Source organism: Thermothelomyces thermophilus, chromosome 1 (assembly GCF_000226095.1).
Source record: "Thermothelomyces thermophilus ATCC 42464 chromosome 1, complete sequence".
NCBI lineage: Eukaryota > Fungi > Ascomycota > Sordariomycetes > Sordariales > Chaetomiaceae > Thermothelomyces > Thermothelomyces thermophilus.
In genome coordinates, this window is record NC_016472.1 from 3,126,395 (window position 1) to 3,150,185 (window position 23,791).

The following is a 23,791-nucleotide window of genomic DNA, read 5'->3' on the forward strand; positions in this document are numbered from 1 at the left end:
AGGTGTCAAATGCTGTGGATGAACATTTCGACCGCTGTGCCGTCCCCAATCGCCCAGCGAAGACTGCCAGTGCAGCGGGTCGAATAATGCACACTCTGGGCCGGTCATCCCGCCCAGCAAAGTAGGCCGGGCCGGCTCATGATGGCCGAGGTCTCGAATCCGAACGCCTTAGAGCCGCCCCCTAGGTTCCCCTATCAATGTCCGGCCCGGGGACCCCAGACACGCAAGAGATTTTGCTTCCCGCTAGCATGCCAAATCAATAAATCTCACACTCGAGGCTCCAACGCTTGGTCTACCTTTGGCATCTTTGGTCTGGATTTTGCGGAAAGCCCACCAAAGGGGCTCGCTTTGCAATCAGCTTGCAGTCTGTTCGTCCCAGCTTCCCCCCCCCCCCCCCCCCCCCCCGAAGGAGAGCTCCGTTCGCTTCCGTCCGCCTTCGCCCACTATGGCACCATACATGTCAGTCGAGCACGCGCACCGGACATACGGCCCCGTCGACAGGGAAGCCCTCCACAGCCACCTCTCCAAGTCGGAACGCGGCCTGCTGCGCATGGGGCTGGTCAAGTCGGAGCAATGGCGGCGGCTGCCCGCCGAAGGGCTGTACCAGATCGTCATCTCCGAGGTGCTCGACAACGGCAAGACGTACCCCCTGGAGCGCAACGGAGCGAGGGCGTTCTCCGTGACGTCGGTACTGGACCTCGGGTTAAGAATGCTGGAGAGCGACCGTGGGAGGACCGGTATGCGTTTATCCCCCCGCATGGTTCATGCGAGTTTGTGTTCGTGCACTGCTGACCCTTTCTTGGGTTATTATTATTATTATTATAGCTCTCGCCAACTTGGCGAATAAGGCCATCTGCGTCTGGCGGGAACGGCCCGTACCCGGCCCCGTGGTCGAGCCGTGGTACATTGACATTCCGGCTGCTGTAGACGACTTCCTCCGCTGCGTGCGGAACCGCTTCCCCATTGTGAAGCTGGACGACCGAAATGGTTTCTGCCGTGAAGAGGAGAACGAGACGATGCCGTATTCGTGGGTCGACGAGTACTCGACGCTGGAGCACTTTGACTTCAACCCCAAGGCCGCTGCGGTCCTGCACCTGAACTGGCAGGCAAGTATTTTTTTCTTTTCTTTTCTTTTCTTTTCTTTTCTTTTTTTTTCGAGAAGAGTTAGTTGGTTGCCAGAAGAAGGAGGGATTCCTGACAAACTCGCGCTCGCAGCTGATGGAGAAGCTCTACTGGACCCGCCTCAAGGCAGACATTGCCCGCCGCCAGCGGCGCGACGACGCGCACCAGGCCGAAACGGTGCGCTTCCACCGGCTCCAGTTCCACCTCGCCGCCATGGTGACGCACCATCTCTGCCACCTCTTTGTCAACTTCCTCCGCGAGACCGAGGAGCTCGTCCACCACGTCACCGACGCGGACCTCTACCGCCTCGTGCGGCGCTACGACCCCGGCGCCGAGTTCGAGGTCGACTTCTTTGGCGGCCGGCCCAAGCTCTTCATCGACCAGCGCGGCCCGCGCGAGGAGAGCTATCCCGGCCAGAGCTACGTCATCAGGCGCGGCAAGGGCGGCAGCCGGATGGCGGCCGTGGTGGCGCAATACAAGATTGAGAGCTATCTCAAGGGCGGTATGCCATGTTTTCCACGCCTTCCCTCACTCACTCACTCACTCACACACACACACACACACACACACACACACACACACACACACACACTCTCTCTCTCTCTCTCTCTCTCTCTCTCTCTCTCTCTCTCTCTCTCTTTCTCTCTCTCTCTCTCTCGTCATTCTCTCTTGGGGCAGTGGAGCAGTACTTTGCATGGTGCGCTGACGCGGCTGTTCAAATTTTATTAGACTTCTCGGTCCCGCTCCTCACGGAGGTCCAGGCCGAGGTATTCCCCATGGAGCGGTACCAGGACGTCCTGAGACGGTTAGGTGGCTCGAAGCACGAGACCTGGCAGTGGAAGGAGGGGCAGACCGGCACCAGGCGGGTTGCCGAGGTTGGTTCATACGACCAGCAGGCGTTCAGCGTGCCGTGGGATATCCAGGGGCTGGAGTACCAGCTGATGAAGAAGGCTTGCTTCGACCCATCTATCAGGGTGGTCGACCCTCGGGGCCTTTAGAAAGGCGCCAGGCGTTGGGGAGGTTTTTTTACTGGATACGCATACAAGTACATGCTTATGGTTTTCGCTCTTGGCTTTTTTCTGGATAGAGTATAAGACGCCACAGTTGGTAAAGAGCAATGCATGGCTAAATGTATGGTTGTCTTTGTTTGTTCAACTCTTGTTCATAATTGGTACAGGGCAACTGGCATCCTGTCACTTTCGTTGTGGTTGGGCTGGGCTCGGAACATGGCTCCGTTCCAAACAACCCCCCACCGCTGCCAGTGGACAGGAAGCGGAGTTAATGGCGACTTCACGACCGGTGATTAGGTTGTCTTGCGAGCCACGTCCAAAAAAAAAAAAAAATCACCCTCTCGATCAATGCCAACAGAGTCGCCACTGAGTTTGTCGACGGCAAGGCTCAGCACGGCCGCTCAGACAACGGCCGCCCACAACACCGTGAGAATCAACACCGACTTCTACAGAGTAGGCGTTCTTGCATTTGCTGATCGATCTATTATCCGTCCCCGGTATGCTGAGCTCGCGAGACAGGGCTGTGACACGGCCGCGTCCGATTGTGGCCGCCGGGGCTTTTGCCGGAGCAGCGCCTCGCGCGAGGGGAAGCTGTTGTCCAGCAGCTACGCTGGCTTCTCTCATACCGTGGCGTCGCTTTCCTGTGATTGCGGCGAAGTCTCTGTCGAGGTGTTCGGCTCCAGAGTGCCGGGCCCATCCCTCCCAATCACAGCTCGGCTGTTAGCCGCCGGCCCCTTGGGGCGGCCGAGTTGGCCATGGCCCCCCCTGTTGCATTGAGGACGCACCGCGCGACGGCTGAGCTCCAGCAACGCAAGTCGAGCACGCGCATCTTGCCCTTTTTTCCTTATTGAGTTCGGGATCAGTTTAGGAAGTGGCAGTTGGGGAGTCGCCAACTTGGGGGGAAAGGATGGTCAGATCCGCCAACAGCGCAGCGCGCTTAAGTTAGCTAACCTCCCTAGAGCGCAGTCACACCCACTGCTGGTCCAACAGCGACTTCGACCCATGCGTTAGTCGCTTTTTGGGGTGGCGAGAACAGGGTTGTCGAGGCTGACCAGAAGGCATGTAAGAGAGGTCGCGGAGATGCTTCGCCACAGGAACTGGGTCCGAACAAACTGCCTGACGGCGGCATGTTAAAGCGTATGCCAGGGCCATTAAAGAAGCTGCAGGCCCAGCCATGCTTCTGCCATCGCGAGCTGTGCAGAGATTTGTATGTTGAGAGAGACTGGTCATTTGTTCCAGGAACGTGCATTGAACCATCTCAGGCACCCAGCCCAGCATGACCAACCAGCCTCCACTTGAGAGATCCCTTCCTGTTCTGATACGGCTGCATGGGACTCGAGAACCGTCAAGCAGCCTCGACGTGAACCCCTCAGGCCACTCGATGGACAGCGACCTTTTCACCGCCCGGGCACCATCGTCTCGGTCGTCGCTCCTCCCGGAACGCCCCGTATACAACAGCAACGGGTGGCAGTCTCCACCGCCAACACCGCTTCCCGATCCAGACGTTGAGATAGCTGACCAGCTCATGGAGGAGATCGTATTCGGCTTCGGGGAGACGCTGCCCTCCCGAACCACAACCCTCACAGTCGGGAACGAATGCGCGGCAGACGTCCCGGCCACTCTTTGCACCGTACCTGAGAACCCGGCCGGCTCACAAACAGACGGCTCCCCCGCGTTGCACACCGAGGCATCAACTCCGCGAGCTGATGCGTCCTCCTTCGGCGGCCCCATCTGGTCAGCTTCGCCGGGGGAGAGGGACATGTTTGGGCATGATCTTCTTCCCCTGACGCCGGCGCTCACTCCGATTCGCAAGCGGTCCGCGAGCCCCCTATCCGGTCCTCGTCAGGAGAGACGACGGAGGGTGGAAGCACAGCCCGTTGACGAGGCCTTGGGGGAGGAATTCTCCATAGACATCGGCTTTCGGGAGCTCGCTCGCAGCCCAGCAGCAACCAATGGTAGCGAGGGTCAACTCGATTCAGATCTGGTCGGAACGCCGGGCTATCCCGCGAGCGAACCGGACACTTGCCAGCCCGGCCCGAACGAAAGAGAAACGAACAGCTACCTTGCATACCGTTCTACCCAGGGGGAGCGGGTCGACCACACATCAGAAGGTAAGCCAAGCTTTGTTGTTGTGATCGTGACGCTTGTTTGATCTCAGCTGACAGAGCGGCCCGGCAGAGGTCCCTTTAAGCACAGAAACGCGTCCGGCGGAGGAGTCACGGGCCACTCGGCCGCGTTACACCATCGAGATCGAGTGCTTTCCCGAAGACGAGCTTGAGGAGTACTTGGCAGCGCTCTTGAGCGCATACCGGGCGTTCTACCTCGAGCCCGACAGAGCAGAGCCACCGCGAGTCCAAGGAGACCCGGACAGGGCGCAGCGGAGCCGCCGCATCCTCAAGACCATCTTCGACCAGCAGCTGGGCTCGGCGGAGGATGAAGAGTTTCTGCTGAGAGAGGAGGAGGAAGACATCCTGGACGCCTTCATGGAATGGGCCCGCGAGAGGGAGGTAGCGTGTGGCGGTGCCCTTGAGGAATCCTTCGAAACCCGGTCTGAGTGCCTCGAACGTCTCGAAAGCTGGACGAATGCGCCAGTCGCAAAGAACATCCAGTAAGCCGCGCCAAACAAGAGACAACCGACTCCTTGCTCGTCAGAGCTGACATGTAACAATGTTGTACGGAGTATAGCTTGTCCGTCAGGGCTCCCGATGGGTCGCTTTTCACGGCGCACTTGCCTGCACGAGATCCCAATGGTATCGTCGACTGGAAGCCGAACGAGATCCAAGACATGTTCAACGAGATGACACAGTTTGATATTGCTTAGACAAGGCTATGTCGAGGCGCTTCTGGTGGCCCAAGTTAAAGAGGCCGAGGTCGCATACGAGGGCCGAAGTCCGTTGCCGGAAAGGTCGGAGTGACGACAGCTTGTGTCTTTATCATTTGCAGGACTGATGTTTCTCCATTTGTTTTTGTCTCCTTTGTTCTTTTCTTCTCTTTCCCTTCTTACTTGTATGTTTCTCTTGTTTCTTCTTATCTTGTTATCTTTTCTTTCCTTTTCTCTATTCTTTCGTTGTTTTGTCATTTCTCTTCTCTTCTCTTCTCTCTTTTTCCTGTTTTTACTTTAGCTTCTCAGTATACATATATCAACCGCCGAAGAACTGCTGAAAAATGTCGTCTTGCTAGGCGAGCCAAGTTGATGCAGATGCGGAACGGCCAAATTAACATTTCTCCGGGATTACCCGGGGAACCAGGGCGTCGTAACGGCTCAGGCGAGAGGCTGAGAGCAGCCGGGTTCGCAAACGCAGACTCAATTGTATAGAATATTGAAACAAGACATCAGAAATGATACCGTAGAAGCGGACCTTTGTTAGGTGATATCCGGGTCGGCGAATATCCAAAGAGGCACAACGTTGTTGACAAACCCGTTCGCGTCTGGCGACGGCTTTCCGCTTTTTGGTTGTTGCCGGGTGGAGACGCTCGGGACGCTTTGGTTGAGCAAAATTCTCTCGGTCAAGTGATTGGTCACTGCTGAGCTTCGGACCCGCCCGCCTCTCCAACCAAGGCCTACCAGCCCTTTCTTGACAATTTTCCTCACGTCGGCTCCCCCAAACTTCCATCAACCTTTCCAGCCTTAATCTCCCCTCAACGCAATTGCAACTAGATTGCAATTGTTCTTCCTCACCACCAGAGGCGACACATACCTGGATAAGATGTTCCGGAACGCCCTCCGACAGAGCACACGCGCCGTCGGCGCCCTCTCTGCCACGAGCAGAGTCGCCGCAGTGAGTGCACCTCCGCACGCCCGACCCGACCTCAATTCCATCGACCCGTGCTCGGAGCCTCAATCTCAATCGGCCCTGCACGCCCCCGGGGAGCTCAATTGAGCTCTGCTCCGGCGATGCTTGGGCATTGGGCGAGTACTGGGAGCTTGGACGGGGAGCTGGTCGCTTTTTTTTATGCTTTGCGCATTTGGCGCGTGTCTCGGTTTTCGGCTAGGCTAACTCGTCTCCGACAGCGAAATGCCGCACCCGCCGTCGCTGCCCTCCAAACCCGCACATACGCCGAAGCCAGGGCCTCGCCGACCGAGGTCTCGTCCATTCTCGAGCAGAGAATCCGCGGCGTCCAGGAGGAGTCCGGCCTTGCCGAGACTGGTCGCGTCCTGTCTGTCGGGTACGTTTTTCATCACGCTGGGGGGAGGCTTGGCGGCACACGGCACCAACCCATGGACCCGTCTACGCGAATGTCCGGGCGCCATGCGCTGGTCTCATGTCGTATGATGATGGGATGGGATGGATTGTGATGGAATTTTCGCATTGCGGTGCTGACAGGACGACGATAGTGATGGTATCGCCCGTGTGCACGGCTTGGCCAACGTGCAGGCCGAGGAGCTCGTCGAGTAGGTTGCATCCGCCCTTCGGAGCCTCTGCATGCAGCTAACGCACCTGCAGGTTCGCCTCCGGCGTCAAGGGCATGTGCATGAACCTCGAGGCCGGCCAGGTCGGTGTCGTGCTTTTCGGTTCTGACCGTCTCGTCAAGGAGGGCGAGACCGTCAAGCGTACCGGTGCTATCGTGAGTCTCCAAAGTAGAAACGAGCCTTTATTGGTAGAACCCCCCCGTACTGACTGCCCCAAGGTCGATGTCCCCGTCGGCCCCGAGCTTCTCGGCCGTGTCATCGATGCCCTCGGTAACCCCATCGATGGCAAGGGCCCCATCAACGCCAAGGAGAGGCGCCGTGCCCAGCTCAAGGCTCCCGGCATTCTCCCCCGCAAGTCGGTCAACCAGCCCGTGCAGACCGGTCTCAAGTCTGTCGACGCCATGGTTCCCATCGGCCGTGGCCAGCGTGAGTTGATCATTGGTGATCGTCAGACCGGCAAGACTGCCGTCGCCCTCGACACCATCCTCAACCAGAAGCGGTGGAACAACGGCACCGACGAGTCGAAGAAGCTCTACTGCATCTACGCCGCCGTCGGCCAGAAGCGCTCCACCGTCGCCCAGCTCGTCAAGACGCTCGAGGAGAACGATGCCATGAAGTACTCGATTGTCATCGCCGCCACTGCCTCCGAGGCCGCCCCTCTGCAGTACCTTGCTCCTTTCACCGGTATGGTGTTAACTTCCCTTTTCCTTTTCTTCCCTCCCTAATTTTCTTCTTTCTTTTCCTCTTTTCCTCTTTTCCTCCTTTTCTTTTTTTTTTCTCTTTTTCCCTTTTTCTCTTTTTCTCTTTTTCTTTCTCTTTTTCTTTCTCTTTTTCTCTTTTTGTCTTTTTCTCTTTTTCTCTTTTTCTCTTTTTCTCTTTTTCTCTTTTTCTCTTTTTCTCTTTCATCTTTTCCATCTTTTCTTCTTCTCTTTCTTGGCTTTTTTCAATCAATCAATTGTTCCTTTTTTCTGGCAAGCACGATACACCCTGTCTCCAAGCGCCTTGGCCCGTTCCTTCCCTATTTGTCCGACTTCTAGTCGAAGTGGAGACGGGTTGGACATATGCGTCTCACCCTTTGTCCCATCACCATCTACGTTTGATCTGATCTATCACACTCACGATGTCGACATTTTGCTAACTTAGTGTCTTGAAAACAAGCTGCTGCTGTCGGGGAGCACTTTCGTGACCATGGAAAGCACTCGCTTGTGATTTTCGACGATCTCTCCAAGCAGGCTGTTGCGTACCGTCAGATGTCTCTGCTGCTTCGCCGTCCTCCCGGACGTGAGGCGTACCCCGGTGACGTTTTCTACCTCCACTCCCGTCTGCTGGAGCGTGCGGCCAAGATGAACGACAAGCACGGTGGTGGTTCCATGACTGCCCTTCCCATCATTGAGACCCAGGGTGGTGATGTGTCTGCCTACATTCCCACCAACGTCATTTCCATCACCGATGGCCAGATCTTCCTGGAGTCTGAGCTCTTCTACAAGGGTGTGCGTCCGGCCATCAACGTCGGTCTCTCCGTCTCTCGTGTCGGTTCCGCTGCCCAGCTCAAGGCCATGAAGCAAGTCGCCGGCTCGCTCAAGCTTTTCTTGGCCCAATACCGTGAAGTCGCTGCCTTCGCCCAGTTCGGCTCGGATCTCGATGCCGCTACCAAGCAGACCCTCGCCCGTGGTGAGCGGGTAAGTTCCATGCAATGGCCCAGTTCCAAATGTCTCATACGTGAGAGGTACTAACTCCGCCTTTTACAGTTGACCGAGCTCCTCAAGCAGAAGCAGTACTCGCCCTACGCCGTCAACGAGATGGTTCCCGTCATCTTCGCCGGTGTCAACGGCTACCTCGACTCCGTCCCTGTTAACAAGATCCAGCAGTGGGAGACTGACTTCCTTGCCCACCTCAAGACCAACGAGGCCGAGCTTATGGCCACGATCGAAAAGGAGGGTGCCATCAGCCAGGAGCTGGAGAAGAAGTTGAGGGAAATCATCCCTGCCTTCGTCAAGAGCTTCCTGGGTTAAATCACACGTAATACAAAGTGTTCCTGGGATGAACTACGGGGAGGCTCGCCGAGGGTGAGGTGAGGATGTCTATACCGCAACGTCCGTGTGTTTCTAAAGCAGGGGCTCCGTCTTTCGTGTGCTGGACTGAGTAGAGGCGCGTGAGGAGAGGGAGATTCTCCCGTAAACCCATTGTAAAATAGAGAGCAGCAGACTCAATCAAGCACTCGATTTCTTTTGTCTTGAACTGTGGCGCCCAGGCTTCCGGTCGTTCTGAGCTGCATGATGGGAGGAGACTTTCAAGGTAGCATATCCACTAAGCATGCCAAGGAGCTCCAAGAGAGCTTTATACAAAAATACCAAACAAAGAGTGAAAAAAACCTTCTAAAGAAGGGGGGGGAGGTTAGAGAAAGAAATAATAACCAGAAGAGACGGGCATTTCGGAGTCTACTGCGTAGGGGTGGCAGCACCAGACTGCATCATGTGACTTCCATCATACAGAACCCTAACCCTCGTATACGCCCGCGCCCGCGCGCTCCCTTTGGCTCCCGCAGCACCCAGTTCAATCGAAGATCGATTCTGTGTGTTTGCAGTTCAATTTAACACAGTTCAAAGCTATGTAATTCAAACCTATCTCGTTCTCAAGCTAGTCTAGATTTGTTACCTGGAAAGAATGCGTCTATATAAAATGACTCACGCCTGCATTTGACCCTTAGACCAATCCTGACGCTGGCTACGGTATCGTGTATGTAGGTCGTTTCATGCTCCGAGCAAAGGTGACAAGGTTATATAGCCGCCCATATGCTGCAATGCGTCTTAGTAGGAGGGCGTTGTTTGATGCTCAGGGATTACTTCGTAGTGACACCCAGATCGCAGAGGTACTGTACATTCGTCAGGAAGTTGAGGCAGAGGCAGACGCGTCTGGGCGGGCAGCGGAGGCAATACAGGCAATACAGCTCAGTCGCTCTGGTTGCTTAGCTAATAAGAAAACACACACGATTTGCCTGATGCGAAATCGAATGTGCATCTGAGCGCTTCAGCAATTGCCAAGATTGATAGATGGCTTCAAGAGAACTGGATGCTGCGGGAGCCAAAGGGAGCGCGCGGGCGCGGGCGTATACGAGGGTTAGGGTTCTGTATGATGGAAGTCACATGATGCAGTCTGGTGCTGCCACCCCTACGCAGTAGACTCCGAAATGCCCGTCTCTTTGAAAGAAATGGAGAGATAGAGAAAAGTAGAAGAAAAGCTAAAAGAGGACAGAAGATAGAAAAGAAAGAAGATGGAAAAGGGAATAGGTATGGAAAAGAAAAGAATGAACTAGTGGTTACTCTTGCGGCCACAATATATTTTAGAGTTACATCTCTCTTAACTGATCGGAGATTGGAGTGCTGGCTTTAACGTTAGTCGTCTTCAAGACCACCGATAGGGCGTGTCTAGCCGTTATAGCGAGTAACGTGGGAGCCAACGTTAACGCTGGTGTAAGCAGACCGGGGGGAATCAACGTACGCCGGGGAAAGAGCATCACAACTTAGTTGTCCAAAAAGAAGGCCCATAGCTTCTTGACTGTCTTGACTGCCTATTTGATTGTAGATCCTGGATAACATACAATACAATACATAGATAGATAGATAGATGCACGGAACACAAGCAGTGGGCTGCAGATGAGGTTGCATTTCGGCGAAGATGAGCGTATGGTATTCCGTAATCCGTAATCCGTACAGTTACGGAAATGCTACTGCGAATCGCACTTCGGACAGCTGCCGTGACATCATGGCTGTCCCTGGTGGAACATCGAACAACAACATCGGGTTCATACGGGCCTGGGAGCTACCGCATAGAACAGTAATATTCAAGCTTTTTAGCACCTCCCTTTTCCAAAGGTCAAAGCTTTTGATGCTTGCGACATTACTGGGCTTTTTTCCTGCGACGCTCTTGGTATGCATGACCTGTTCCCTTCTGCATCGCCGAAATACCGACTCTCCATAAGGACCGAGTCCAGCACGACAACTCCGTTCTGGCTTCTCGACATGTTTTCACCGGATATTTTACTAAGCGACCTTGACAGCAGTTTTCAAAACAGCTGAAATGCCCACCGAATCGGCCAACCCCGCGTCTGCATCGATTGCCCCTCCCAGCATGTCGCCCGCTACCAAGGAAATGCTTGCCCGCGTGCGGCAGATGATCCCGCCAATGCTGGAGAAGTTCCATAAGGGTGAGCTTGATACGGGAAGGCTGTGGTATGATGAAGCGCTGATGAAGGTTATAGGCCAGCTCGGTCGGGTGGGCGTCATTGGCGGCAGTGAAGACTACACTGGCGCGCCGTACTTCTCGGCGATGGCGAGTGCCCGGTTGGGGTGTGACATGGTATGTTTTGCATCTCTTCTCTCATCTCACTCACTTGCTGTTGTATTGGGGGGGCTGGAGATGGTCAGGACAAGTGGACGGGGAGTGGGAAGCTGTCTACGAGGAGAAGCAGAAGATCGCTGGCTTCAACCGACTCGGCTCCCCCCTCCCCCCTCCCCCTTCTCGACGATCTCATGACCGTTGCCCTCTCACAATACTCCTCTCCCAGGCAATATGTATAAGAACACACATACTCATATAGCTCACAGTCCCACGTAATCTGCACTCCAACCGCGGCGACGGTGATCAAGAGCTACTCCCCCAACCTGATGGTCCACCCCTTGATGCGCTCCTCGCCCTCGTCGCCAGGCAACCCGTCCTCCTCCTCCTCCGCCTCCGCCGCCTCCGCCTCCTCGGGAGACACGGACGCGACCGAGATCGCGAACCGCATCATCCCGCTCCTCGACCGGCTGCACGTCCTCGTCGTCGGCCCGGGGCTCGGGCGCGACCCGCTGATGCAGGACACGTGCGCGCGCGTGGTCCGCGCGGCGCGCGACAAGGGGATGCCGATGGTGCTGGACGCCGACGCGCTGCAGCTGGTCCAGCGCGACCCGTCGCTCGTGCGCGGGTACGGGCTCGCCGTGCTGACGCCCAACGTGGTCGAGTTCGGGCGGCTGACGGGCGCGCTCGGCGTCGACGACGACGACCAGGTCCGCGCCGCCGCCGCCGCCGCCGCCACCGCCCGGGGGGGGGAGGAGGAGGAGACGGCCAAGGTGGAGGCCCTCGCGCGCGCCCTGGGCGGCGTCATGGTCCTCCAGAAGGGCCCCAAGGACCACCTCAGCGACGGCAACGTCACCTTCACCGTCGATCTCGAGGGCGGCAGGAAGAGGAGCGGCGGACAGGGGGACACGCTGACGGGGAGCATCGCTACCTTCCTCGCGTGGCGCAAGGCGTACCTGGACGGGATCTGGGAGACGGGGGGGAGGCTGAAGGAGGAGGAGCTGGTCGGGCTGGCCGTGTTTGGGGGCAGCGCGATCACGAGGGTGAGTTCCGGTTCTACGGTTGCTTTACGAGGGATACATTCTAGATCGTTCCCAACCCCCCCTCCCCTTCTTCCCTTCTTCCCTTCTTTCCTTATGATGATGATGATGATGATGATGAGGATGATGAGATGGCTAACGAGGTCGTCATATCAATCCACTAGGAGTGCTCACGCCTGGCCTTTGCTAAGAAGGGCCGCAGCCTGCAAGCCAGCGATCTCACCGACGAGGTACACATGGCCTTCCTGAACCTCTTTGGGGAGGTGGACGACGACAGTACCGGCGCGAGGCTCTGATTGAGTGGCGGCTGCGCGGACTTGCCAACGATCCCCCGTGTGGTTACTTCGCGGGGATGCAGTCGACTCCTGCAGGGAATGGTGGTACGGGAGATGGCCTGCGCGCTGTGACCTCCTGCAGGCAGCGAAGGGAGTCCTAAACTTCATTTCGGACAAGTCTCGCAGATTCTCTCAGCCAACCCTGGCGCGTCCGAGGCGTACGGGTTCACATACATGCGCAGTACATACATACACACACAGATCTCTTGTGATACCGATCGATGCGCTATCGGGGCACCTGCAGGTACGCGGGCGCGCGCGCGTGTCTGTGTGCGTGCACAGGCGGGGAGCAAACCATATATTGTTGTGCGCCGCGCCGTCGGGGAGTCTCCGCGAGCGAGGTGTAAGGTAGAAAGGTGAAAAAGAAGACAAAAAAAATTTCGAAACATTCCTCTTCTCTAGGACCTCAACACTGGGGGTTCTGGTACGTATTATGGCTTCACCGCTTTAGCATCCCCGCACTTGATTGCTTCCGCATGGGTTGGAGAGAGACACAGCCTGCCACTGGCAGGACTGAATAATAAACAATCAGGCTGGAACACCCAGGGGAAGAGCTAGGACTTTGCCCTCGGACCTTGGTTACACCCGTCGGTCGGGAAGCAGATGCACGAGATTGAAGACGCAACGGTCTCTGCGACCCCTCCGCGGCCGGTGTGGAGGAGGGTGCTCCCGGCACCACTGACACATGTGTGGTACTGCAGTTAATCCGTGCATACATGGGCACAAATATTCCCCTCCTGTTATTTTGTATCAGCCACCGTCGGAGCCGTCGGAGGAGAGCAAAGGGGTGGCGTGGCTGCTGCGAGGGATCTTGTCTGTTTGGTGTACGGAGTAGTACTCCATAGTAAACTACACATCACAACGACTCGAGCTGTTGCTTTGCATTTTGCTCTCCCGTGAGTGGACACGTGTGTGAGCAGCGTTGGCCGTGCCAGCTGAGGGACAATGCCGCCGTTGATGGATGTACATACATACACTGCGTACATGGATGGCGCTAAGTAGGATAGCTGGGAGGGAGAGAAGAGAAATAGTGAGGGCTCGGGAGGCTGGCCTGTTCTGTCTCTCCCCATTCAAGGCACGGACACTCAAACATACTGCGTACACCATGCAGAACGGGTAGCAAATGAGACATGCGCCGTCCGGGAAACCCAATGGGAACTGGTCGATTCGGAACCCGCGCCGCCGCCACCGGGTACATTGTCCAGACACACTACGGATACAACGCTACAGAGTACGAAAGCAGAAGACTACACTGCGATTCTGTCGGTGTTCTCCGAGTGCGCAGCACGCAACAGAAGACATACATACGTACACCACACCACCCTGAGGCGGGGTACCTAGACAATTGAAAGACGTGTTCGGTCCAAGATGCGGAGTTACCCGGTTTCCTACATCAGGGGTCTCGTCCTGGTGCCCTCTGGGGGACGGGTACTCGATCCATAGTCGATCAGCTTTGCATTTTCTCCCCACCATCTCTGAGCGTCCATTTGCTCTCCCCTCATATTTCAGCTCTTTAGCTAGAAATGGGGGCCGAGAGAGAGAATTTCGGATCATCTGTTCCTATCTGTCATATGTCACAGGGATTGCGCAATAATATAGGCAGGGATGTTGATATAACAGAAAAATACATACAGTGGGGGAGGAAAGGGAGGAGAGGAATGAGGGAGCAAAAAGTGGAAGGATAATAAAGTTGGATGGAGAAAAAGAGCAAAGAAAAAAAAACATACAACACCGGGGATTCCCCAGTCGTCACCGACCTGAGTACTAGTCCGGCGGTCAGTAGCTTATCGCGGGGAGAGCGGACGGGATCCCGAGTTCTCTACTGCCTATGGCCGTATGTGCTTAGCACTGCTGCTAGTTGGAATTGATATCCTTCTTGTCTCTCGGCAACAGTTGCGGCGGAGGCTGGGGAGGCTGCGACCATCACTTGTATACTATAGTGGAAGGGAGGCGCCATATCAGGTATCCACAAGCTTGTCTACGGAAAAGGCGGACGCACGGGTTCCCTTGAGATGGTGAGAGATGAATGCGAAGGCGTGCCGACAGACCTCAGGTCTTGTCAGGTAGGGTTGAGTACCCGGGCATCCGATGCCGGGCAAACGACACGCAGCAGACGTGTTACCTCGCAGCTTCTTTCTGTAAGTGATATCAGTGGTCAGTCTCCCCGTCACCGCAGGAGGGAGCAAGCCGCATGGTCGGCACCACTTCCGTTCACGGCTTTGGATCCTTCGCAGCCTGTCGGGGGTCTGAAGGAATATGCGAGCCCAACCTCACATGATGTGCATCTTCCCCCCCCTCTCTCCCCTCAAAAAAAACCACCCTGCATTCAAGAAGCAAATGGACGAAGGGATCCTGTGCGAAGTGAGCGCTATCGACGCTTCCTCAGTCAACACTTGGTAGGAATGGCCCTCTGTCGCTGCTATCAAGTAGTCGTAGAAACAAACCCGACGGTTTTGTTCCGGGGTACGAAGTACTCCATACCTCGGAGTGCTGCGTCATAGACCGCCGTGAGCGAGGATCAGAGATCAGGACGGCAGTTCCCTGGCCAGATCTGATGCGTGGCTCAAATCTGGAAAAAAAAAAAAAAAGGTTGTGCATGCGTTGTCTCTCAGAATCTGGGAGCCGCAAAGCTGAAGGCTGATTGGAGCGCGGCAAGACGGTATCTGAGACTTACATGAGCCACCCGCACAGAGTTCCCCCCCCCCCCCCCCAACGGTCGATCACAAGTGCTGCATCCGAGAAGGGGGAAGAAAATTAATTTTGAAAGATATTGTCTCGAACTTGGGTAAGCCAGGCACCTACCATGCAGGAAACCTGTATCTATCTGGTTTTGTCACTAGGAGCGCCGGGAAGTTGCGGTCGGTTCCCCGCTGGGATGAGAGGACGGGGCTGTCAGGCGTTGTTCGTGCAATCGCGAGCTTCGAGAGCATCATGCACGCACCCATTTGTTTGGGTCTGTGCAATGTGATGCAGCCGAAAAGCCGACATGTAGGGTTGCGCGGGGGGTAACGCAAACCACTAAACTACACTACTTGGTACACTATAGTACGGATACAACAAAAAGGGGCAGTCGAGTCTCGGGCATCTCGAGTGTTTTCCTGTCAAATTGCCAGATTTGTCAAACGGATCACTTGTTGGCAGCTGTGGATGCATGTGATTGGCCAACCACAAGGGCTGGTACTTCGGTTAACCCACCTCGACCTGTTGTGGTGGTCAACTCCTGTGAGGTCCGTGCGTTATTTCCTTATAACTAAAGCTGACAACTGGCTCCTAGCTCTTTCCGCTTTGGGGAAGCCCCTCTGCTTTCGGCTTTCGCTTCCTGTATTGGCACCAAATTCCTGCCATGGTGTTGCTTTTTGGGACTTTCCCCTCAAATGATGGTTGCAAACTGTCGTTGTTACCCTTCCCAAGTGGTCGGGTCCTCCCATCACGATCTTATCCAATCCTACACTACGCTCTATACGGAGTAGTAAACCCGTCCTGGACGGGTTTTCTGGCATTCCCGTCGGGCCCGAAGCAAGCCCGCCGGTTTTGTTTCACTCGAATACAGCTTTCTTTACTTGTCTGGGTGGCATCTTGATACTTGAGAGACAACTTGTGCAAGAGCGTTGCGGAGGGCCAGATCGCGCCCGGGCAGAGCGCGGCCGCCATGGTCGACGTTCCCTCCCCTCTCTGGCCTGTCCTGGCCTGGAAATCTTGGATATCTTGCAGCTCAAGATTCGCCAGCGACAAATCCTGATCTCTCTGCCCTACAAAATGTATTATTCCTGGTGTAGTTCACACTAGGGCTCTTCTTGTCTTCCCCACGTTTCTCGATTGGCCTACTTTTCTCTGTGACCCTTGCCTGCTGTTTCTTAACTCGTCATAATCCTTTCATATCTCATCTGCTGCTGCTGCTGCTGCTGCTTAGATGCTCAACGCCCAAACGGAGCTGGTCGAAGGCCAGATGGTTCCTTGCCCACCGTTTGCTGCACAATCACCCACCAAACTTGGACTCGGGGCATCGTCCCTGGGCCTTATATCCAGCCCATTGGACCGTGAACCCTAGTCCGCTCTCGAGCCCGGGGACCGCACCACCGCAACCGGCGTTCTTATTTCTTTTTGTCTTCGCATTGAGGGTACAGATTGGGACAAACTTCTCTAGCGTTGTTATTGCGACCTCCCGTCCCGGGATGCTGGCACTACACCGACACCTCGAGAAGCATCCGGCCCTAAATTTGCTTTTGTTGTTCTCTTTCTTCGCACAGCTGGGCCCTTCCCCCCCGCCTCATTTGGTCCCAAGTAGGCGCCAGCAAGTCATCAGCTTCACAAAAGAGCCTACCAGAAACCCGGGAATTCGCCGAGTGTGAGAAGAAAAGGACCGGAATTCCTCGTGGGGTCCCAGAAGTTGGTCGCCTCTTCGCGCCCTCGTCCTCCTCGACCTCATTTTCTGTGCATTGCCAATATCCTACGCTCTCTCACGTCTTCTGGTCGTGGGACCCGGACTGGACCTCTCGTTCTCGCCGTCGTGGAGTACTCATTCAAACCTAGCGCCAATTTCACCTTATTAACTCTGCGTGACGGCACTGTATCACCGGCAGCCAAACAAGTATTCGAGGTTGGCTCTGCTGCTCCCGATTCGGCCGACACACCGGTTCGAACATCCTGCGCTGCGCGCGACAGAAAGGGCAAGTAGCGGCATTTTCTTTTACCAAACATTCGGCTTCCCATATCCAGAGTCGAAGAGACACCCTCTTCTTCGCCACGCTTGAGCTTCGATAAGCAAGCGCCTGGCCAAGAAGGACATCAACCCTACGTTTCTCAACCTCATCCGCTTTTGGGTAAGTTGCTCCGACGTTTTGTTGACGCCGGGACCGGTTTCTGACCATGTTCTAGCCTTTGAAGTCGTCCAGCCTTCAACCTCCATCATGGCTACGGGATATGAAAAGTTCGATAAGCAGCTTGACCGACTGGAAAAGCTGTTTTCCAGGAAGAAGAGAGCCGCATACTCTCATGACTCCGCTGCCACGGGGATTAGACCGACGACACCAATGCCCTTCCTGACGAACTCCAATGCGACGACGGCCCAGGCATTCCCGGTGCCACCATATCTCCGACCGACATCCTCCCGGATGATGGCTAGGGAAGAGGTGCTCTTGCAACCCCTCTGGGCACGGCGGGCTAGGAGCCTTCCAGAGTCACCAAGCGCACCTCGTATTAAAACCGCGGCATTTAGCGGTCACAATACAGACGAGAAAGGCCCCTCCATTCCGGCTCGACACTCCTCGGGCTACCCTGGTATAGCTCAGCGACCTTCGTCTCCCTACCCCGGCTCAAACGTTGATGACCCGTCAACGAAGCTCTTGCAGTTCAGCTTCTCGACAGCCTCAAGAGAGTCGGAATGCAACTCATCGCCGCGGCGCTCCAGACCCAGTGTGAGGTCGCATCGGTCCCCATCGGTTTCAGTCTCTCCGAGGGCTCGACTCGACCGGAAGCGGTGCTCCACTGAATTCCAACAACCATTCCCTTCTCAAGGAAATGAACGAGGCGTTCACGGAGATTCGTCTCAATCAGAGAATCCGTCTGCTTTGCCGTCGTTGCAGCGAGAAGAGCGCTGTTCAGGAACGGCATTGTCTGAACATTCGTCGCCGTCCTTGTCGCCGAGTCTCCCTTCCAAAGACAAACCTAAGCTCGGGCGGTTGAACAGCAGGCAGTGCACAGTTTCACACCGACAAAGTAGCCTGTCGATCTCTGGCACCACTATCCGGCAGCTTAGTGAAGCCTTGCGCGAGTCGACCAGTCTCTCTCAGCTGTCCCGTGCGAGGGATACAAACCCCAACCCGGACCCGATACTCAAGGAACCCAGCGTCAATGACTTTCTCTCCTTGAGCGATGACGATATCGCAGACGAGCATGCTGCCTCTCGGGTTCAACTATCGGTGTCTGACCCACCGACCTTTCCACTGCCCCCAAATCCATCGCCTGCCTCGTCGCCCATCCGGACGAGACCTGCTTTTCCGCTGCTCACGCTCTCTCCTCCGCTGGCCAGTCGGCCTGCCGCCGCCGCCGCCATCGAGGCTGCCCGTATCGCGGCAAAGTACAAGTTTGACCTTGTTTACGTCGTCAATCTGTGGCCAAGCCACATCAGCCGCTCCGGCTGTTCCTCCCCTTCCGGTCGATCCTGCGGCACCCCTCACCCCGCGTCTCCCTCCAGAACTACTCCATTCTCACCACCTGGCAGCCCCGATCCTACCACGCCTCACCCCGCGTCTCCCTCCAGAACTACTCCATTCTCACCACCTGGCAGCCCCGATCCTACCACGCCAAGTTCCGACAGTGATATGACGGGGCGCCTGCTCGCCGCTTACGGCTTGTCTTCCATCACGTGTCCCTTCCGCATCTCTGCACCGGTTCACCAAAACGTGCTCCGCAGCCAAGGGTGGCTGGAATACCGCAACGAGACGGGCGCCCGCGACGAGTTCGCTTGTGGCTACAGCTGTTCCTTCTACACGGGCTACAGCCCGGTCAGAGGCCACGGGAGCGACGCCGCCAGCTCAGAAGGCCAGTGCAAATACCAAGAGCGCCAGAACCAGGACAAGCCCGCCAACCGCGGCATCGTTTTCGCCGCGTTCCGGGTTCCGCGCGAGGACGGCAGCCCCGTGTTCAGCAACGCCACAGAGCTTGAGGCGCTCCACAAAGACGCCGAAGCTCTTGTCGACATGCTGATCAATACCCGCACGGCCCGCTGGCGGCGACGTGCCCCAACTACGCCGTCGCGCTGGCGTGTCGCGGGCGGCAGTAGCCAGCCGCTGAAGCCTAGTGAGCCACCAGTTGCCATCTAGGCTGCTAAGATCGAGCGCCTCCTTGTCTCAAAGATTTGGACGTACGGCGGCTGGATAGTCATGTCTTGCGGACCGGAGCCGGAAGCATTTGAATGCACGCGTGTTCTGCGATCATTGCCAAGCGCCACTTGAGGTCATTCTCGATCAAACTGGGACTATTCGGATTTCAACATGAACCGGAACACCAATCTTTAACCGCGGCGAGGGTGGGCGCATAATGGTGCCCAGCTATGTCCTTGCCTTTTCTCTCTGTTTTTGGGTCAAGTGATGGACCGGGAAAATAAAATAAAAAAATAGGATGACGGATGCAGCATCAGGGAGGGTTTCTACGTCAGTTGAGTACTCCGTACAGTACCTTAGATGGCGATGAGTTATTGGCAAATGGAGGGCAAAAAAAGGTCGCGGGATAGAGTAAAAGTTTTCGTTCCAGATACTTCTGCTCGTTGTCATTCAAAAATGAATATGACGGTTGAACTAAGGCCTTACTATGACTACATACACCATGAACACCACGACCACCTTTGAGGCTTACTCGGGGTGACGAATGGGTTAAAGAGCCCATGCCATTGGGCTGAGTCTGTGTTTGCTGGAAGTGACGCAACGAGAAGGGTGGCACGCTTCAACGCTGATCAACACAATTCATGCTCGTAACCAAGGTTACAGCCAGCAGGGAAGTGGTCACGGAATCTAAGGGAATTGGCAAGCCGGCATGGGCGCCGGTCGGACTCTGAGGCCGTGGCTCGACTGAAATCTCAGATCGAGCAGTGGGAACGAGAGGACTCGCCCAAGTAGAGGAAGCTGCATTTACACGCTCTTTTGAGAGAACCCAACGATCCCATTGTCCATGAATCCCGCAAAAGCAAGCACCACCCCCCAGAGATTCCGATGGTGCTGAGCCCTGAACTCCCCGCTCCCTGCCCGAAATGCCCGTTTTTTTCCCTTCCCGCTTGCCTACCCCCCGGGTCAACCTCCTCATCATGCCCAGATTTAGCGGACAATGGCGTCGAAGCGCTGCTTGAACCACCTGATGGTGTCCTCGCGGGTGATGCGGTGGCTGGCACCGATCCTGGCCTTGGCGCGGCGGCGGCGGGCGACGCGCTCACCGGGGCGGGTCATGCAGCAGTAGAAGTCCATGCCGTAGATACCGATGCCCGGGTCGTACTTGATGCCCAGGTCGATGTGCTCGCTGATACCGAAGCCGAAGTTGCCGGTCTCGCTGAAGTTGCGCCTGCGGAGCTCGTACTCCTTGACCTTGAGACCGCGCTCAAGAATCTCCTCGGCCTTGGGGCCGCGGACGGTGACGTGCACCGCAATCTTTTCGTTACGGCGGATACCGAACTGGCGGACGGTGTACCGGGCCTTGCCTGAGTGCACATGTCAGCGAGAGAGAGAGACCTTCTTTTTTATAAAGGCTTTCGGCAAAAAATGAAAAAAAAAAAAAAAACTCACTGTAGACCGGTGTCTGGCCGGAGAGCTGCTCCAGCACCTTGGCAGCACGGGTCAGTCTGTCACCAGACTCGCCGACCGAGATGTTCAGGACGAGCTTCTGGATGCGGAGCTCCCGCATCGGGTTCTGGGCCTTCTCAGACTAAATCATCTTGTTAGTAACGCTTCTCGAAAGAAGAATGCGCAATCGCTGAGCGCTTACCATGGCGGCGGTGTTGTCGGTAAATCGGTGCTGGGCGACGTCGTCGATGAACCAGAAATTTGGAAGAGCGAGGTCGATTTTCGTGCCCCGAATTTGAGATTGTGCGTGTGGGGATCAGCTTGCCTGCCGGATAGGGAATGTGGTGGGGGACAGGCTTGTGGCGTGAAGCGACCATTGTGGCTGCTCTTCACTATCCACTGTGGCTGGAGCGTCCGAGCTCCATTGTCCTCTTCAGCCTCGCGTTCAAATTTCCAAGGCGGCTCGCCTCCACCACGCTATCGACCATCCCGCGCGTCACTTCGAAGCCTCCGCCGAGACCAAGAAGAGACCGCAACTGACGAGGTTGAACAAACCTGTCTACACAATAACCAATTTTTTGCACATTTGAAGGAGCTACTCTGTAGCATCTTTCGCAAAGATGTCGGCGACAAACAAGCAAGGCAAGATGGTGAGTTTAAATTTAGTTCTCGGCCTACATCGCTGTGCAAGCGTACTTGTTGACACCGGAGGACTGACAAGGCGGATTGTGCTTAGGCCGGTTACGTACGTACAACTTTCCACGATTCGGCAATGGAGGCGATCGAGGCCCGATTACTGACATCAAGGTAGATCAATTACCGGATGCGCGTCACCTTGAACGATGGCCGCCAAATGACCGGACAGGTATGGTGACCTCACTCGTCTCTGTACATGGCCGAGACGGCACTGACTTTGCTTCTGAATAGATGCTGGCTTTTGACAAGCACATGAACCTTGTCCTTGCCGACACGGAAGAGTTCCGCCGAACGAAGCGCAAGCAGAACAAGCCGGCCGCTCCTGGCTCGTCGTCGACCGCTGCCGCCATCATTGAGCAGGAAGAAAAGCGAACTCTGGGCCTGACGATTGTCCGAGGCGCCCACATCGTCTCTCTCTCCGTCGAGTCTCCCCCACCCGCAGATCCTAGCGCGCGTCTAGGCAAGACGACAGGCACCGGCATCGCCTCGGCACTGACAGCTGGACCTGGTGTTGCCCGGCCTGCCGGGCGGGGTGCTGCTCCTCCCATCTCTCTGGCTGGACCTGCCGCTGGTGTCGGAGGCGCTGCTCCTCCCCCTCCTTTCCCTGGGTTCCCCGGCGCTCCTCCCCCCCCGGGATTCCCAGGCCGTGGTGGTCGTGAGTACAAACCGACCTCTGTATACAGAGTTGCACTGGTGCTAACTGGTAGTAGCCCCGCCGCCTGGGTTTGGCGGTGCTTACCCACCTCCGGCCGGCTTTCCCGGTGCTCCAGGTTTCCCTCCCGGATTCCCACCCGGAGGAGCGCCGCCCTCTGGTTTCAACCCGCCGCCGCGGAGATAAGGGTCTTGTCTTTGGTTACGTCACTAATACCCGGGTCGCAACTTGCTGTCAGCTTTTCGAAAGAGCGCTTTTGGCAGCTCGCTGCATACTGCGGAGCTATGGGATAGGCTGGAGATTTGTACCCGGATTTTCGGAGCACGGTTGGTTTGGGCGGCGTTTAGGGGTTACGAAAACAGCGGTTAGTGGCTAATTGCAGCCCGTGTCCTGGCCGGAAGTTGCGCTAGACTGTTCTTCCCAACATTAACCAAGGGGCAATAATAGAAGAAACCTGCTACAATATGGTACACCGTGTCAATTGATGCTTTTTTCCTTGATTTCAGGGCAGAGCGAAACTGACCCGTGCCCGAGTGAGCCAGCTGCAGCATTTATCAAGGTCCGTGCGGGAAGTCCGCTCCCCAACCAAATCCCCAAATTTCTTTCCGAGCGCGGCGCGCCAAGTCCGATCTCGAAGCTACACTAAACCATCTATCTTCCCGAATCCACCATAAACCGCGACGGAGGCAACGCCAACGCAGCAACACCGTCAAAATGGCCGCCTTTGTCAAAGCCATCAATGCGAAGATCCGGGCGCACCCCGTTCTGAACTATGTCTGCTCGACACGTAAGTCCCCGCCGTTCCCATCCATAGCCGTCCCGGCTACCCCGGCCGGTCATCGCCCAAAGTCCCCGATAAAGCGAAAGTGTTGTTGTCGACGGCGCACAACTACGAGTGGTTGATGTTGCTTTGGAAGACGGTGCAGTGCCCCTGGGTTGCTCCTAGAGCACCATTCTGTGACCCGTCAACGAGCTTGGGGGACCGCCAATTGCTCCTTTGGGCGACCCCGTGATAGTTGCGTCGGACCTTCTGTGCAGCTCGCTACCGGACACATACACTGATCATAGAGACTGACGTGTTTTTTCTGACATAGATTTCTGGGGGCCCGTCTCCAACTTTGGCATTCCCGTCGCCGCGGTCATGGATACCCAGAAGAGCCCGGAGCTGTACGTTGTCCCTCTCGCCTCGCTGCTGTGCACTCGTCTTCGCTTCGGAACCTCTCACCCAACCCCCCCCCCCACCCTTTTCGTTTCCCTCCACCCTCTTCTGCCTCTCCCTTTCTCCTGCGGAATCTCGCGTCCTCGTGCATGTCTCTTCCATAGACCGAGACTAACCACGCTGCCTGAACGACAGGATCTCGGGCCCCATGACCTTCGCCCTCTGCGTCTACTCGGCGACCTTCATGCGCTACGCGCTCGCCGTCACGCCCAAGAACTACCTCCTCTTCCTCTGCCACTTCGTCAACGAGGGCGCCCAGCTGACCCAGGGGTACCGCTACCTGCAATGGACACAGTGGGGCGGCCGCGAGAAGGCCGCGCTGGCCGGCGCGGTGGATGCCGGCAAGGAGAAGGCCGGGCAGGTCGAAGAGAAGGTGAAAGAGCTGGCCGGGAAGAAATGAAGAGCGCGCGCGTGTATGCCATGACACGAGGCGCGTTTTGGGGGGTGGGGGGGGGGGGAGTATTGATCAAGCGGGGTTACCGGAGTCCCAGGAGGGAGGATGCAAATTTACGTATCCCGCCCAGGTGTACGGGACTCACATTGATTCGTCCTGGGTCGGATGGTAATCCTGGATGCAGCTGTGCTAGTTCAGCATGGCGCGTCGGTTGGGGCTTGCCTTACGTGGAGTGAAGGTCTGGACCAATCTTTCCTGCTGCGGGTCTGATCTGTTTTACCTTTTCTGTTGGACGGCGCGGTTGGCCTGG

General features: G+C 56.3%; 11 protein-coding genes across 11 annotated transcripts; 10 read left to right on the forward strand and 1 right to left on the reverse strand.

Annotated features, from left to right (window-relative positions):
* Positions 1-445: 445 nt before the first annotated feature.
* On the forward strand, positions 446-2,120 carry MYCTH_2106616 (uncharacterized protein; the record flags this gene model as incomplete). The annotated part of the gene is made up of 4 exons (XM_003659016.1): positions 446-737; positions 826-1,110; positions 1,163-1,624; positions 1,852-2,120. The coding sequence occupies 4 exons, from the start codon at positions 446-448 to the stop codon at positions 2,118-2,120; spliced, it is 1,308 nt and encodes a 435-aa protein (XP_003659064.1).
* Positions 2,121-2,348: 228 nt separating this feature from the next.
* MYCTH_2122693 (uncharacterized protein) lies at positions 2,349-2,983 on the forward strand (the record flags this gene model as incomplete). Its single annotated transcript, XM_003659017.1, has 4 exons — positions 2,349-2,421; positions 2,491-2,585; positions 2,652-2,764; positions 2,845-2,983. 4 exons carry the CDS (start codon positions 2,349-2,351, stop codon positions 2,981-2,983), a joined length of 420 nt encoding a protein of 139 aa, XP_003659065.1.
* Positions 2,984-3,086: 103 nt separating this feature from the next.
* On the forward strand, positions 3,087-4,367 carry MYCTH_2295651 (uncharacterized protein). The gene has a single exon (XM_003659018.1). The coding sequence runs from the start codon at positions 3,409-3,411 to the stop codon at positions 4,282-4,284; it is 876 nt and encodes a 291-aa protein (XP_003659066.1). The 5' UTR covers positions 3,087-3,408; the 3' UTR covers positions 4,285-4,367.
* Positions 4,346-4,953, forward strand: MYCTH_41997 (uncharacterized protein; the record flags this gene model as incomplete). Its single annotated transcript, XM_003659019.1, has 2 exons — positions 4,346-4,740; positions 4,818-4,953. Coding segments are annotated over 2 exons (531 nt in total), but the record flags the coding sequence as incomplete, so codon positions are not given.
* Positions 4,954-5,735: 782 nt separating this feature from the next.
* MYCTH_2088086 (uncharacterized protein) lies at positions 5,736-8,907 on the forward strand. The gene is made up of 7 exons (XM_003659020.1): positions 5,736-5,911; positions 6,145-6,299; positions 6,469-6,525; positions 6,578-6,698; positions 6,762-7,227; positions 7,702-8,222; positions 8,292-8,907. The coding sequence occupies exons 1-7, from the start codon at positions 5,840-5,842 to the stop codon at positions 8,553-8,555; spliced, it is 1,656 nt and encodes a 551-aa protein (XP_003659068.1). The 5' UTR covers positions 5,736-5,839; the 3' UTR covers positions 8,556-8,907.
* Positions 8,908-10,298: 1,391 nt separating this feature from the next.
* MYCTH_2295666 (uncharacterized protein) lies at positions 10,299-12,286 on the forward strand. The gene is made up of 5 exons (XM_003659021.1): positions 10,299-10,470; positions 10,604-10,747; positions 10,802-10,899; positions 11,148-11,921; positions 12,083-12,286. Exons 2-5 carry the CDS (start codon positions 10,621-10,623, stop codon positions 12,212-12,214), a joined length of 1,131 nt encoding a protein of 376 aa, XP_003659069.1. The 5' UTR covers positions 10,299-10,470; positions 10,604-10,620; the 3' UTR covers positions 12,215-12,286.
* Positions 12,287-13,947: 1,661 nt separating this feature from the next.
* MYCTH_2050866 (uncharacterized protein) lies at positions 13,948-14,121 on the forward strand (the record flags this gene model as incomplete). The annotated part of the gene is made up of 1 exon (XM_003659022.1): positions 13,948-14,121. One exon carries the CDS (start codon positions 13,948-13,950, stop codon positions 14,119-14,121), a length of 174 nt encoding a protein of 57 aa, XP_003659070.1.
* Positions 14,122-16,383: 2,262 nt separating this feature from the next.
* MYCTH_114083 (uncharacterized protein) lies at positions 16,384-19,550 on the forward strand. The gene is made up of 2 exons (XM_003659023.1): positions 16,384-17,073; positions 17,129-19,550. Exon 2 carries the CDS (start codon positions 17,161-17,163, stop codon positions 19,072-19,074), a length of 1,914 nt encoding a protein of 637 aa, XP_003659071.1. The 5' UTR covers positions 16,384-17,073; positions 17,129-17,160; the 3' UTR covers positions 19,075-19,550.
* A 70-nt stretch (positions 19,551-19,620) lies between these two features.
* On the reverse strand, positions 19,621-20,805 carry MYCTH_2075489 (uncharacterized protein). The gene is made up of 3 exons (XM_003659024.1): positions 20,723-20,805; positions 20,524-20,662; positions 19,621-20,438 (listed from the first exon to the last, which is right to left on the reverse strand). The coding sequence occupies exons 1-3, from the start codon at positions 20,723-20,725 to the stop codon at positions 20,062-20,064; spliced, it is 519 nt and encodes a 172-aa protein (XP_003659072.1). The 5' UTR covers positions 20,726-20,805; the 3' UTR covers positions 19,621-20,061.
* A 179-nt stretch (positions 20,806-20,984) lies between these two features.
* MYCTH_2295675 (uncharacterized protein) lies at positions 20,985-22,318 on the forward strand. Its single transcript, XM_003659025.1, has 5 exons — positions 20,985-21,170; positions 21,257-21,265; positions 21,332-21,385; positions 21,448-21,871; positions 21,927-22,318. Exons 1-5 carry the CDS (start codon positions 21,141-21,143, stop codon positions 22,052-22,054), a joined length of 645 nt encoding a protein of 214 aa, XP_003659073.1. The 5' UTR covers positions 20,985-21,140; the 3' UTR covers positions 22,055-22,318.
* On the forward strand, positions 22,319-23,532 carry MYCTH_2295684 (uncharacterized protein). Its single transcript, XM_003659026.1, has 3 exons — positions 22,319-22,655; positions 22,963-23,035; positions 23,223-23,532. The coding sequence occupies exons 1-3, from the start codon at positions 22,583-22,585 to the stop codon at positions 23,485-23,487; spliced, it is 411 nt and encodes a 136-aa protein (XP_003659074.1). The 5' UTR covers positions 22,319-22,582; the 3' UTR covers positions 23,488-23,532.
* The last annotated feature ends 259 nt before the right edge of the window (positions 23,533-23,791 follow it).

Excerpts from the sequence above, each read along its gene's own strand:
- MYCTH_2295651 (XM_003659018.1), top strand. The coding sequence starts at position 3,409 with ATGACCAACCAGCCTCCACTTGAGAGATCCCTTCCTGTTCTGATACGG.
- MYCTH_2088086 (XM_003659020.1), top strand. The coding sequence starts at position 5,840 with ATGTTCCGGAACGCCCTCCGACAGAGCACACGCGCCGTCGGCGCCCTC. Across the intron at positions 6,526-6,577 it reads CAGGCCGAGGAGCTCGTCGA|GTTCGCCTCCGGCGTCAAGG; the intron begins GTAGGTTGCATC and ends ACGCACCTGCAG. Across the intron at positions 7,228-7,701 it reads GTACCTTGCTCCTTTCACCG|CTGCTGCTGTCGGGGAGCAC; the intron begins GTATGGTGTTAA and ends CTTGAAAACAAG.
- MYCTH_2295666 (XM_003659021.1), top strand. The coding sequence starts at position 10,621 with ATGCCCACCGAATCGGCCAACCCCGCGTCTGCATCGATTGCCCCTCCC. Across the intron at positions 10,748-10,801 it reads GCTGGAGAAGTTCCATAAGG|GCCAGCTCGGTCGGGTGGGC; the intron begins GTGAGCTTGATA and ends TGAAGGTTATAG. Across the intron at positions 11,922-12,082 it reads GGGGCAGCGCGATCACGAGG|GAGTGCTCACGCCTGGCCTT; the intron begins GTGAGTTCCGGT and ends TCAATCCACTAG.
- MYCTH_114083 (XM_003659023.1), top strand. The coding sequence starts at position 17,161 with ATGGCTACGGGATATGAAAAGTTCGATAAGCAGCTTGACCGACTGGAA.
- MYCTH_2075489 (XM_003659024.1), bottom strand. Across the intron at positions 20,439-20,523 it reads CGGCCAGACACCGGTCTACA|GCAAGGCCCGGTACACCGTC; the intron begins GTGAGTTTTTTT and ends ATGTGCACTCAG.
- MYCTH_2295675 (XM_003659025.1), top strand. The coding sequence starts at position 21,141 with ATGTCGGCGACAAACAAGCAAGGCAAGATG. Across the intron at positions 21,386-21,447 it reads GCCGCCAAATGACCGGACAG|ATGCTGGCTTTTGACAAGCA; the intron begins GTATGGTGACCT and ends GCTTCTGAATAG. Across the intron at positions 21,872-21,926 it reads ATTCCCAGGCCGTGGTGGTC|CCCCGCCGCCTGGGTTTGGC; the intron begins GTGAGTACAAAC and ends AACTGGTAGTAG.
- MYCTH_2295684 (XM_003659026.1), top strand. The coding sequence starts at position 22,583 with ATGGCCGCCTTTGTCAAAGCCATCAATGCGAAGATCCGGGCGCACCCC. Across the intron at positions 22,656-22,962 it reads GAACTATGTCTGCTCGACAC|ATTTCTGGGGGCCCGTCTCC; the intron begins GTAAGTCCCCGC and ends TTTCTGACATAG. Across the intron at positions 23,036-23,222 it reads ACCCAGAAGAGCCCGGAGCT|GATCTCGGGCCCCATGACCT; the intron begins GTACGTTGTCCC and ends CCTGAACGACAG.